The sequence below is a fragment of the Canis lupus genome, chromosome 3 (assembly GCF_011100685.1).
Source record: "Canis lupus familiaris isolate Mischka breed German Shepherd chromosome 3, alternate assembly UU_Cfam_GSD_1.0, whole genome shotgun sequence".
NCBI classification, from domain to species: Eukaryota; Metazoa; Chordata; class Mammalia; order Carnivora; family Canidae; genus Canis; species Canis lupus.
In genome coordinates, this window is record NC_049224.1 from 84,199,819 (window position 1) to 84,214,301 (window position 14,483).

At 36.6% G+C, this 14,483-nt stretch overlaps 1 protein-coding gene across 5 annotated transcripts in view; it reads right to left on the reverse strand.

Moving 5' to 3' along the window:
* The window catches only part of STIM2 (stromal interaction molecule 2), a 143,022-nt gene that overhangs the window by 45,813 nt on the left and 82,726 nt on the right, over positions 1-14,483 (reverse strand). For all 5 annotated transcript variants that reach the window (XM_038533537.1, XM_038533536.1, XM_038533533.1 and 2 more), the window contains exon 3: positions 13,957-14,071. In XM_038533537.1, the coding sequence (XP_038389465.1) occupies positions 13,957-14,071 (115 nt within the window). The remainder of the gene's footprint in view (positions 1-13,956; positions 14,072-14,483) is intronic.

Genomic DNA, 14,483 nt, shown 5'->3' on the forward strand with positions numbered 1-14,483 from the left:
GACATTGTTTTTAAATTGTCATTCAAATTCTTCACAGGAAATAAATTCTACAAAGGATTTGAAAATGTTTAGTGACATGACTTTGAGTATCAGCAAGCAATTCTGTTAACAAGCCTGTCTGAGCTTAAATTCATCTTTTATTAGCTAACAATATCTTTTCAATCCATAAAACAACACAATTATTTATGGAGAAAATAAATGTTAACATTAAATAATGTAATAAGGTGTAATCTCAATCACCAACCCTTATACGTAGTATTTTTGAACAAAGTACTTCCTGAATTGAAACTTTTAAAAAATGTCTAACTTTTAAAAATATCGGTAGAGTAGCTTCCCTGTTTATTTGAGCACAGTCAAATCTACCAGTTAAGAAAATCTTTCACTTGATCATACTAGCCATTTGTAACTGCTATTCAATTTCCCTCCATTTTCTTGCCTATACCTTAAATAGAAGGTTGCCCACCATTTCTCTACTTCTAATCTACTCACTCTCTTAGATAATTTTTTATTGAGGTAAAAATACATATAACATAAAAGCTACCATCTTAACCATTTTTAAGTGTACAGTTCAATAATACTAAGTATTCATATTGTCCTGCAACCATCACCATCATCCAACTGCAGAACTCTTCTCATCTTACAAAACTGAAACTTTGTACCCACTGAAGTTAACGCCCCATTCACCTCTCCCTAGCTCCTGGCAACCACCATTCTAGGTTATGTCCTATAACCCTGACCACTCTAGGCAACTCATATAAATGGAATCATACAGGATATGTCCTTTTGTGACTGGCTTATTTCACTCATCACAATGTCCTCAAGTTTCATTCATGTTGTAACATGTATCAGAATTTCCTGGGCAGCCCCGGTGACTCAATGATTTAGCACCGCCTTCAGCCCAGGGTGTGATCCTGGAGACCTGGGATCAAGTCCCGCGTCGGGCTCCCTGCATGAAGCCTGCTTCTCCCTCTGCCTGTGTCTGTGCCTCTGTGTGTGTGTGTGTGTGTCTCTCATGAATAAATCTTTTAAAAGAATTTCCTTCTTTTTAAGGCTGAATAATATTCCACTGAATATATATGTCCCATTTTCTTTGTCCATTTACCCACTGATGCACATTCAGGTGACTTCCACTTAAATCTTTTTTAACACTTATTTTGTGCGTGTATGGGATTCAATTCCCCATATCAATGTTTAAACTGATTCTTGAAGGTTAATGATTTTCTTCTCACCAACTCTAACGGGTTTTTCCCAATACATCATATTTTTCTATGTCAGAACTATTAGCCACTTTTCATCTCTCTCTACTCTCTACTAAGGAAGGAAGGGAGGGAGAAGAAATGATTTACAAAGATTCACGTAATGTAAAAAGAGTAACATAAAAGATGGCAATGGAACAGGGAAATAAAATTAAGAGTGTATACAAAATATAAATGAGACCCTTAAAAACAGCTACAAAAAGCAAAGGACAAAACAAAATCAGTCACAAGGTTCACAAAATAAGCATAAATTATCTCCTCAAGAGTACATCTGTTCCTATTACAGAGACCTTAAAATAAAAAAAAAAAAAAAAACATTCTTTGTGAGGGCTTTCAACAAATACTTTGCAATAGACTATGTCCTCAATTATAGAAAACTGAAAACTTTCCTTTCTAGACTTTCAAGACATTGTTCCTTCCTGATTCATCTACCAGGTTTCTGACGGCCATTACTTATTTTATTAGCTAATCTTCTGCTTTTGCCTTATTAGTAGTACTCCCAAGGGACTGTTCTCTTTCCCTTCTCTTACTGAGCTCTCAAGTCATATGACTTTAACTATTACACCTTTATGAGAGTGAATGACCAACTCTCTGTTCTTAATTTTAAGAACACAACCCTTAAGCAAGCATAAGCTCCTACTGATATACACTTGTTTTATACTTTGTTTTTACCTGATTACATGGTAAGGAAAAGAATTGATGATAGAAGTAAAAACTTAATTTATTTCAATGGGACTGACATTTATTATTTCATTTTGTCAGATTGATTGAGACTCTTAATTTTAAACTAATATCTTAAGTAAGCAGTTGATTTTAAGTACTCTAAAGCAGAAGTATCAAATGGTCCACCATTTTCAATATCCTGGAAGAATTCACAGTAACAGAAACAGAAACAAGACTGGTCAGATGGCAGAAGCATGCTCATGAAGGCTCTCTTACTGAAGAGCATCTTAACCAGATGAGACAATCAGAAAATAAGCTTTATTTGTACTCATACTCTATTTAGATAGAGTAACCATCCACATAGTGAGAAGTATTTAAGTATGACACACATACTATTTGATTTACCCTATTTTTTATCATTCATTCTCTCTGAGCCATATATTTATATATGTAATATAATATACATACATATATGATCCAGAATTATAAAAAATGTTTAGCTTTCCAAAAAAAAATGTTTAGCTTAGTTCTCAGAAATAAGTCATGTTCATATTTCAATTGAAATGGTTATTTAATATATTTGAAATTTTTATTTTCATTGTATTTGTAATTTGCATTATTTCTATAACTGCTTCTAAATTGCTAATATTCAGTAGAATAGCAAAGAAGACCCAAGTAAACAGAGACTTGTTTGAAAAGAAAAGAAAAGAAAAAAATAAAGAAAAGAAAAGAAAAGAAAAGAAAGGAAATGATTTTTGTACAAATGACCATCTCTGAAGAGGAGAATACTACTATCAACAAACAAGTCCCTTATCCAAAAGAACCAGAATAAATTTTGTTCCACCTAAAGTAGAATTTAATACAGTTACTCTCCTGCAATAATATACATCTTAACAAACAAAGCTGTAACCAGAGTCCATCCTACCCACCCACTTCCCAAACCAAGGAATGGTAAAGCAAAATTTAACACAAATCTATATAAAATTGATTCCCAACTGTTGGGAAAAAGGAATAAAAAAACAGTGAGATGTTTAAGAAAGGCTACTGTTTTCTAAATAGTCCATCACAGTGAAAAGTGGACAGCCCTCATTTTTACCTTCTGCAGAAGGTTCTGCTACTGTACTCCAAACTTGAGGTATCCCTTGAGTCTGTGAACATAGCAGAGGAGAAATGTAGAATAATTCACGTGCATAAAAAACCATAATAAGGCAAATTTACAAACAATTTTAGAATAGCACTTCCTTAAATTTCATATGATGAATTACATACTGGAAAATTTGTTATCTGAGAAAAAATTAGGCTCACAACATATCTATTTCATGAGTTCCCAAAGAATAGAAATTGCCAAATTTCTAGAACCCAAAGTACAGAGAGATGTGACAGGCAATTGGTCTCTGCATCCTATTCTAAGAGGTGGTCTCTATTTCGGAATAAAATCAACAGAAGTATAAAAGACACAGCTGTCTCAAAGTGAAGTATCTTCTGGAGGTTAAAAAGGCATAATTAATCCTAGCAAATCAGTATATACAATGGTCCTAAATACCTATCTTGAAGTAAAAGAGGAAGAGAAGCAGGAAAAAAGATAATGAAAATAATAAACAATGAAACAGCCCCAATAATTAGATATGAAATGAAGGAAACAGGGAGACTGAAATGCTAACATAAGATACTGATGAAATAAGATCAGAAACTTACTGCGAGTGCTCTGAACTCCTGTAGATAATTTTATAAAAGAAGGCTATTTGATTATTTTAAAAAGGACCCCTTATGCAAAGTACGAAAATCAATTCTATTAACACAGAACAGTATTCTGCAAACTGATCAAGTAATATTCATGCTACTCCTCTAACAAAAACCCATGTTAATAAGCACACTTAAAAGTTGGTTGATAGAGTAAATGGCAATATGTTTGTGTCACCTAGTCTCCACATACAAGACACTATGAGTACAAAAGACTTTTGTTAGTAGTACAAATGATGACATTTGTCATTCTGAAACTGGACTCCACCTGAAGAACAGGCATTCCCTTGTTATAAATTGCTTTCTTGAAGACAATGAAAACCCAGTACCTTTCTAGATAGCTAACAACAGCTTCTCCTGGAACCAAAAGTATCATATAAAAGTTGAAAAGTGTTAAAAATCTGAGTTAATAAAATAGCACAAGCATTTGAAGCATATCAAGAGCCTGTGTTTTTAAAATGTGCTATATTGACTACAAATATCTTGAAAGCAATTACTCCAGCAGACTGCCTCCCAGTGAAGGAGCGGCCAGAGATGAAAGGTAAATAAATGTCCCTTCATGTAACTAAGTCCTCTGGCCTCACCTGCCCTCTGCAGGGAGACCAACATACGTCTTATCCTCTTACCCCACAGTGCCTACTACATACCTGACCATGTCACATTCTTTAATTACATGCTAATAGATCCTTCTCCGATAATAGACTATAGACAGGCGGAAGACAGAAAACCTATTCTTCATCTGTGTATCTTCTGTAACTACAATGATGTTTTGGTCATAATAAATATTTACTAAAATATGTGCCCTATATGAATCAGTTAAATGATTCTCCCCAAGCCCAATGAGTCTAAATTCCAAGGAAGAAAAAGAAAATTGGATTCATTCGGAAAAAAGGAAAAAAGTTCATTCAAGTCTTCCTTTAAAATATTTCTCAGAATTACACATTATATTAAACTTAAAGCTGGTCTTCCTAAGTGAATTCATCTTCCTTAACTGTTCTATATTATAAGGCTTTCCAAAACAAGAAGCTGTAGCTGTAGCTGGAAATCTCCAGCTCCTAATATTTAATGCGATGATGGTAAAAATGCTAAAATACGCTACCACCTCCCACAGACTTAGTGAATATTGGTAACTACAAATTTCTACGATAATATCCTTCTTTATTACTGAGATCAGACACAGATCAAGCTTCCTTAATACAGAACCACCAAATGGTTAAGCACTGGTTCATGAGTGGGATCTTAACACTCCTAGAGCAGCTCATCAGGTTTAAACTTCAAGGCCCACCAAGCTGGTCTCCCTCTGATTGACCCTATTTTCTATGATTCCCCAATTCAGACACCTCTTCCAACTGTATCAGTCTCCAAATCCCCACATGTGCCACATTCACATCCATCTTACAAAAACGGTAACAATGAATGGTCAATAAGCACTTGTTATGTGCCAGGTGCTGTTCTAAGCACTTTAGTTATACAAATTCATTTCATCTTCAACAATCTGATGCAGTACACAATTTTTACCCTCATTTAGCAGATGACAAAACTAAGACATAGAAAGGTTAAGCATTACATGTAATAGCAAAAGACAAATATTAAAACAGTAATAGTCTTATCTTATATAGACCAAAAAAATATTGTATTTCTGATTTATAAACTGTGCTTAAGGGATTCAGAATTTAAGTCTGGAATTACATGTATTCATTTACTCATTTTATTTATTTTTTTAAAGATTTACTATTTATTTATTTATTTATTTATTTATTTATTTATTTATTTATTTATTTATTTATTTATTTGGGGGGGAAGGGTGAGGGAGAGGCAGAGACACAGGAGGAGGGAGAAGCAGGCTTCATGCCGGGAGCCCGACGCGGGACTCGATCCCGGGACCCCAGGATCGTGCTCTGGGCCAAAGGCAGGCGCTAAACCACTGAGCCACCCAGGGATCCCTCATTTACTCATTTTAATGTGCTAACTTGTATATTGCTATCTTTATCATTTCTAAGAACATTTTATATCTTTCAAAATCCTGATGAAGAATCATCTCCCTATGAAGACTTCCTCATAATAAATCTGTACATTTCCTTAAACTCTTATAATAGTAGCCCTTTCCTAGTATTTAATAACACCTTCTTCAGTTGTTATTTAACGTATGTACATGTAACAATACCAACAACCCCTTGAAGAGAAAGGCCTTATCTTATACTTTGTGCTCGACCACAGTGATTCCTATGCATACTATACATATAAATATTGTGAAAGGTGATACCACAAAGCTAAGCCACCTTCTTATGTGCAAGGCCTACATCTTTAGCTACTCTCTGACAATGCTAAATATACAGCATGTAGAGATGCAGTTACACTTCCACACCCAGAAGAATATCCTTATGAATAAATATCAATAATCTAATAAGTACCAAGGATCTAAATAAAGGAAATATTTATAATCCTCCTTCCTTCCTTTTAGAACTTTAACATTCAAGGTAAGGAATCTTTTTCCTTTATAAATCCTTTTATGTCAATTTACATTTTTGCTTTCCTAAACAGAAAGAAAATACGTTTGGTCATTTCTCTCCAGCTAGGATTTACATATACTTGAAAACAATCATTATTTAAATGCCTATTTAAATGCCTATACTTCCCTCAGTTTCAGTTCCTTTAAATTTCTAATCACCCCCCAAAAAAATTAAATTAAATTAAACCTTCTGCAAAATTTCCAAATGTCTATTCAATTTGTAAAGCCCAAAATTACACAGTGACCTTAGGTAAGGTAAGACCCATGCCGAACAGGATGGGAAAATTACCTCATGGTTGTCATGTTATAATAACTATTTAACCCAATGAGCTACCATTTTTAAAAACAGTACATTACTTAGTTTTTTTTTTTTTAATCTATTATGGTGCTTAAAACTTATACATAACCAATAATTTTCTACCTACATTTTCATTAGGCTACTCGTTAACTACATTCAGTAACTCTAACAATTTATCCAGTTTATTAAAATCTATCTGAAATCCAGTACTAGTTTATAAAATGGCTTTCATTTGCATTGGACCGCTGCCACATGCAAACTGACCAAGTATTCTCCACACAAACAAAAATAGTACATTTCAGGTGACACTAAAACGCTTCTAAGTGAGATCAGGATCAATTTCTGTATAACACAATTTTACTTTTCCCCAGTTGACAACTCCATAAAAAAAAATCTTAGGTCCATTTCATCCTTCAGAGAATCCGATACTACAATGGTAAGTATTTAGCCTGGTATATCTGCTCATTTTACTTATAAAAATTGAGACTGAATCAAAAACCTTCAGTACAGCAAAGCTTTGTAGTTTACTCAGCATTATTACAAGGACAAGTCAACGTTTACCAAGTGCCCACCAGATGATGCCAGGAATTGTGCCAAGCACTTTTACTACATTACTTATTTATGTCACATAAAAACTGCACTCTATAAGGGAATTTCAAAATGTGCCCAATGTCTTAATGCTCATAAATAGAAGGACTGGGATTTATTTATTTTTTTAAAAGGACTATTTAATCATGAGAGACACGGGGGGGGGGGGGGGGCAGAGAGAGAGAGAGGGAGAGGGAGAGGGAGGCAGAGACACAGGCAGAGGGAGAAACAGGCTCCGTGCAGGGAGCCCAACATGGGACTCGATCCCGGGTCTCCAGGATCACACCCTGGGCTGAAGGAAGCGTTAAACCGCTGGGCCACCAGGGCTGCCCAAGGACTGGGACTTAAATTCGTACAGCTTGAAAGCCTACACATACTTCCTATAGCACGCCACTTCCACTTCCAGCAAATTCAGGTACCTGAAAGAGCCATGAGGGGCCACCATTTATGGTCCCTCTCCTCATCCCCTTCCAGAACTCCTGGTCAACCCTCACAGCCTATCACAAACACCACGGTCTGTGTATAATCCTACCAGAGTGTTAACTACTCGTTCCAGTGAGCTTCCTCCATATCTTACACTTACTCCTATTATTGTACACTTCACATTTATTCCAAGTATTTTAGTCTTTCCTACTCAGCTATTTACTCCTTAGAGCCTACAGATACATTTAATTCTTCATGAATACCCACCATCCAATAGCCTACACACTGCAACATAGATACAACCTGGTCTGCTATAGGTGCTTCTGTGTCATGAATTACCTTATGTGCGACTGGTAAACAAGGATCATAACAATAAAATCTAAAAGTCTGTCATTTCAAGTGTGATTTTTCCCCACATGTCATTATTTTATACCACCAAGTAACAGCAAATGGCTGCAAAAACATCCAAAACAGCAGACTATGAACATGCTGTCTGCTCACGCTCCTTCCTCTCAGCCCAACTTGGCCACTGTCTGTCTTGGCAAAGCTTGTGGCTCAGTTCTCAAATTTGTGTGCTCCGCCTCTGCATAATTTAGCAACCTCAACCCTATATAACCTCTCCTTCCATGAAGGTATCTTGACCTACTTGTTTAAGGTAAAGGCCCATACCCACTACTGTATTAACTTACTAGGAATTTAACACATCTTCAGAACTTGTGCTAGTATTTTTATTAGTACTATTAGTCCATTGGTTACAAAGCTGCATAGGTTTTGAGTAGCCTGCTTCAATCCCATTTTTCCCATAAACTCTAATTTTACAAAACATAGCTTTTTCAAGAATGCATATATCTCATTGTATTAGATGAGATGAACTGAAAAGTATTACATGAACTCAATTACTGAGTAGCCAATGCCTACCAAGTATGATACATTCATTCATTCAACAATATTTACGGAATATCAAAGTAAATAAGGCACTGTGCTAGGCACTGGAGACACAGTGACAATGGGCACAGTGTAATTCTGCATGTTTGTAAGTGTATGCAGGCGTGCATGCATACCAGTGTGTGAGTTTGTAGGACATTCAAGTAAACAACCTTGAATTACATATTATTGATAGAGATACATTCTAATCTCTATACCAGCAGTTTCCAAACCTTTTCAGAGGAATCGCTTTTTGTTTCCTAACAAAAAAATTAAACAGAAACAAAATACACCAGATAAAAGCAGATTCCTGCATATTCAGCATGCCCTGTCCCTGAGATACCTCCCGGGTACCTGGGGCTTGTCAGGCTATGATTTAAAAACCACTGATCTAGCAACAATACCTTGTCTTTACATGACCGTTTATAAATAATAAATGTCTCACATGGACTGAGAAAATCAATTAGGTCACTCTAAACCAGCTAGGAGAGATTTTACTCGTTTCTCTCTCTTCCCATGCAGCTGTGTTAGTAGGAACCCTAAAGCTACTCCTCCCACGTGCTACTCCCCTAGGAGGTGATGTGAGACACCAGGGTTTGGAGGGAAAAAAGCCTACAGTATGTAATTTAGGCCAACTCTGGTGACTCGGGGAAATCTCACCATCATGATGGCAAAATCTTAGGGGGTGAAAATTAAGGTGAAAGCCCAGGGAAAAAGAAATTTAAGAGGTTACCCTAACTTGGAAAGGCTTTAAGCCAAAACAAAACAACACAAAACATGCTCACAGACCACAAAAGATCTCACCAAAATCCCTAGGGTCAGAAACCAAAACTGAGTTTAAGGACAGAGTCCCCATCGAGTTTGGATACATAAATAAAATAAACAAAGAACCCCTGCTCTCCGAGGCTGCCTTTCTCAGAAGCAGGAGTAAGCAAGGAGACCAACATAACAAATAAGTCAATTATATGATATCTTAGAAGATGACACATGATATGGGAAAAAGAAAATGTGAAGCTGAGTAAGTGAGGGAGGACTGCCAAAATATAAAGGTACAAGTGGGGAGAGAGGAGTGTGATCTGTGGTTGGTCTTAAATAGAATAGTGAGGGTGGGCCTCACAGAGGGTCCATGGGAACATCTGTGGTCCTGCAGTTGTGGCACAGCAAGGAGTCCAGCTAGGATAGAGCACCGTGAGTGACAGAGACTGGCAGCACCCAACAGGGAAGAGAAGAGGCAGTAGGGGAGGCGGATCATGTAGAGGCTTAGAGATCTCTATAAAGATTTTAGCTTTTACTCTGAGCCACCACAGGGCAGGGAGAAAATCTGATTTGTATTTTAAAAGATTACTCTGCTAAGTGAAGTCCCGAATGCAGCGGAGCACAAGCATACACAGGGAGACCATGAGGCAGCTACTACAATTACCCAGGCAAGAGATGGGAGCTGAACCAGGGTGGAAGCACAACAGGTGGTAGATAACAAGTGATCAGGTCTTTTTTCCTTCATTCAAACACAGTTAAGTGGGTTCCACTCAAATTATCACATATCCAAAATCTAAAATACACTAGTAGCAACAGACACTGTAACAGCTCTCTAATGGCTTTAGCAATGCCTCCACACTGCAGAGAGATTTCATACGCAGCCATAGCTTGTTTGAGCTCACTTCTATTTACTGCACTTCACTAATACAGCGCAGACGCTGCCTTCTACACACTGAAGGTCTGTGGCAACCCTGCACCAAAAAGTCAACAGTGCCATGTGTCCAATAGCATTTGTTCGCTTGATGTCTCTGTGCCACATTTTCCTACTTCTCAAAATGTTTCAAACTTTCTCATGATTATTATATTTGTTATGGTGATTAGTGATCTCTCTGTTATTATAGTCACTATTCTGGGGTGCCAAACAGCACCCATGGAGGAGGACAAACTTGATTTTCTTTATTTTTACTCTGTGATTTTAAAATATTTTCTACTCAATTTTGTTTTTGAGAGTTTTAGTTCACAGCAAAACTGAATGGAAAGTAGGGAGATTTCCCATATGCCCCCTACCCCACACCTACATGACCTCCTTAATTATCAACATCCCGCACCAGAGTGGTACATTTCTTACAGCTGATGAACCTATGCTCACACATCACCATCCAATATGCACAGTTTATGCCGGGGTTTACTCCGTGCTATACGTTCTATGGCTTGGACAAACACATAATGACATGGATCTACCATAAGAGTTTCATAAGAATAGTTTCACTGCCCTAAAAATCCTCTGTGCTCTGCCTTTTCACCCCTCCATCCACCCTAACCCCTGGCAATTGCTAATCTTTTTACAATGACAAACTTAATTAATAATTGTTGTGTGTGTTCTGACTGCTCCATCAACTGGCTACTCCCCCCACTCTCCCTCTCCTGGGGCCTATTCCCGAGATGCAACAATACTGATATTAGGTCAATTAATGACCCTACAATATAGCCTCTGAGTGTTCAAGTGAAAGGAAGAATGATAAGGCTCTCACTTGAAATCGAAAGCTAAAAATGATCAAGCCTAGAGAGGAAGGCATGTCAAAAGCCGAGACAGGCCGAAAGCTAGGTCTCTTGCGCCAGTCGGCCAAGCGGTCAATGGAAAAAAAGCTCTTGAAAAAAATTAAAAATGCTACTCCAGTGAACACACAAATGATCAGAAAAAGAAACAGTCTTATTACTGATATGAGGTAAGTTTTAGTGGTCCGGATAGAAAATCAAACCAACCACGATGTTCCCTTAAGCCAAAGCCTAACTTGGAACAAGACCTTAACTCTCTTCAATGCTGTGAAGACTAAGAGGTAAGGAAGTCCCAGAAGGAAAACCTGAAGCTAACAGAGGTTAGGTCATGCGGTTTAAGAAAAGAAATCATCTCCATAACATAAAAGCACAAGGTAGAGCAGCAAGTGCTAATAACAGAAGCCGCAAGTTATCCAGAATATAAGTAATAAAAGTGGCTCCACTAAACAACAGATATTCAGTGCAGACGAAACAGCCTTATATTGGAAGATGCCATCTGGGACTTTTGCAGCTAGAGAAGAGAAATCAATGCCTGGCTTCAAAGCTTCAAAGAACAGGCTGATTCTTTTGTTAGGGGCTAATGAAACTGGTGAATTTAAACTAAAGGCAATGCTCATTTACCATTATGAAAATCCCCGGGCCCTGAAGAATTATGCTAAATGTACCCTGCCTGTGATCTATAAATGGAACAACAAACCCTTGATGACAACACATCTGTTTACAACATAGTTCACTGAATATTTTAAGCCCACTGTTCTGCTGCTCAGAAAAAAAAAAAAAAAGATTCCTTTCAAAATATTACCACTCACTCACGATGCACCTGGTCACCCAAGAGCTCTGACGGAGATTGAACCATGAGATTAATGTAGTTTTCATGCCTGCTAACTAACAAAACATCCATTCAACAGCCCATGAATCAAGGAATAATTTCTGCTTTCAAGTTTTATTGTTTAAGAAATACATTTTATAAGGCTAGAGCTGCCATAGATAGTGATGCCTCTGATGGATCTGGGGAAGTAAATTAAAACCCTTCTGGAAAGGATTCACCACTCTAAACGCCATTAAGAACATTTGTGATTCATGGGAAGAAGGTTCTACATTAACAGGAGTTTGGAAGAAGGTGATTCTGACCCTCATGGATGACATTGAGGGGTTCAAGACTTCAGTGGAGAAGTAGCTGCAGATGTGGTAGAAACAGCCAAGAGAATGAGGATGAGACGTGGGGCCTGAAGAAGGGACTGGACTGCTGCTGCTTCACGATAAAACTTGAAAGGATGAGGAATTACCTCTTACACATGACCAGAAAAAGTGGTTTCCCGAGATGGAATCTACTCTTGGTAAAAACACGGTGAGGACTATTGAAATGACAACAAAGGATTTAGAATATTACATACACCTGGTTGATAAAGCAGGGGCAGGGTTTGCAATTATGACAAAAGTTCTCCAATGTGTAAAATGCTATCTAAAAGCACTGCAGGCTACAGAGAAATTGCTCACAAAAGGAAGAGTCAATCAATGTGGCAAACAAACCTCACTGTCCTATTTTAAGAACTTGCCACAGCCACCCCAACCTTCAGCAAGCAGCACCCTGATCAGCCAGCAGCCACAACACAGGGCAAGACCTCCACCGCAGAAAAATTACAACTTGCTGAAAGCTCAGATGATGATTAGCATTTTTTAGCAATGAGGTATTTTATAATTAAGGTAGACACATCATTTTTTTAGACATTACGCTATCGCACACTTCATAGAATACAGTATAACATAAACAGAACTTTTAGATGCACTGGGAAACCAGAAAACTTCTTTGACCTGCTTCACTGCGATATCTGATTTATTGTGGTGGTATGTGCAGTATCTCCAAGGCATACCTGTAAGTGGATTAAGTTTTTCTCAGTTTTCCACCACTAGCACTTTCTCCCAAATGAAATTTATGTTCTTTCATTCCTAGTACTACCCAAATTCCTATTACTTAAAAATGGTATGGGGCAGGGAAATGGAGAGACAGATTTTTAAGTGTATGTATCTTTCATTTAAGTCAGTATTTTTTTCCTTTTTTCTTCTTTCCAGTGCATTTTAACACATGCCTCTGTTAAAAAGTAAGAAGAAAAATGTAAGCAAGCTATAAACTTTCTTGTACATTAATAAAAATACTGAGTATTGATGGGATAGTTTTCTGTATTTTCCCATTTCCAAATTTTACCATAGCCAGTCTAGTAAACTTTATGATGTCTTTATCCTCCTACGCGGTAGTCTGTCCCATCTTCCTCTCCTTTCATTATCAAAGTTGCAGAGGAAAAAATATACAACATAAATGTTTGACTGGTAAAAGAACAGAAACATAAAAATACGAAAACGACATTTGGTTGACTTTGTTACTCGAAAATAAAATAAGAAGCAGCTTAATAGACTTCCTTTTTTTTTTTTTTTTTTTTTTTTAAGCTTTCTAGTATTAGGGATCAAGTTGAGATTTTAGGTCACACACTTTTCCTGCCTTAAGCAATTACTGTGAGACAGCTTGAGGATGTGAGGGCAGAAAAGTGGTAAAATATAAATTATAGAACTTTATCATGCAACTAATAGAAGACTTCATAAATTTATTTCAGGAAAAGCTTAAAAGTTCTTTGCCTTCTGAAGACTTTAGGACTATTCGCAATAACTGACAAAACAACTTTGGTATCCATGTTTATTTGATAAATCCTTTATAATAATGTTACTTAACAGCTGAAGCAAAGCTCCACAACCTCAAGCTCCACAACATGCATGATCTTACTTCTTACAGTATATGGTATCAAATTATCTGAAAACAGGCTGACCTTTAATGAATTGTTAAGAAAGATAAAAATCATTTTTCAAAATCAAAAGTGAAAAAATTATTTACCAAAATATAAATATCCTCAACAAAAATGTTATTTTGATTTTTTCACAAAATCATATGCAATTAGTAAGTTAACAGTGGCTAAGCAGGGCAGACGAGCAGGGGAAGGATTTGAGCAGGGGAAGGATTTGGTTCACAGTCTTACCTTCTGATGTTTTCCATCGTTTCCATAAATCCTCAACAGTTATATGCTTATCTTCTCTGTGCAGATGGCTGTGTTTATTAGTAGCATCTTTATATTTCATATCTTCTCTGATAAACTATGAAAGAGAAAACACTAAGTTAACTAAACTTAAATTCATCATTTTACAATCTCTGTAAACTCAGAAACAAAATTTTGAAATCCAATGGATGGTAATTTTCAGATAATTATTGGTACATTTTTGGGATTTTATACTCACATTATCCTTACATGTTTATAAAATTTATTTAATAAAATGTCTTCTACTACTAACCATAACAACGACAATAAAAGTATCTATTTAATGCTCATTATTTACCAGGTTCTATCCTACATTACAATATCTATATCTACACACACACATACATTCTTAACTTCATGAGAGTTCTATATTATCTATCTCCATTTTATAGATGAGAAAACCAAGACCCAAAGAAGTAAAATAATTTGCCCAAGGTTGAAAAAATAACAAAAGCAGAGCTAAGTATATT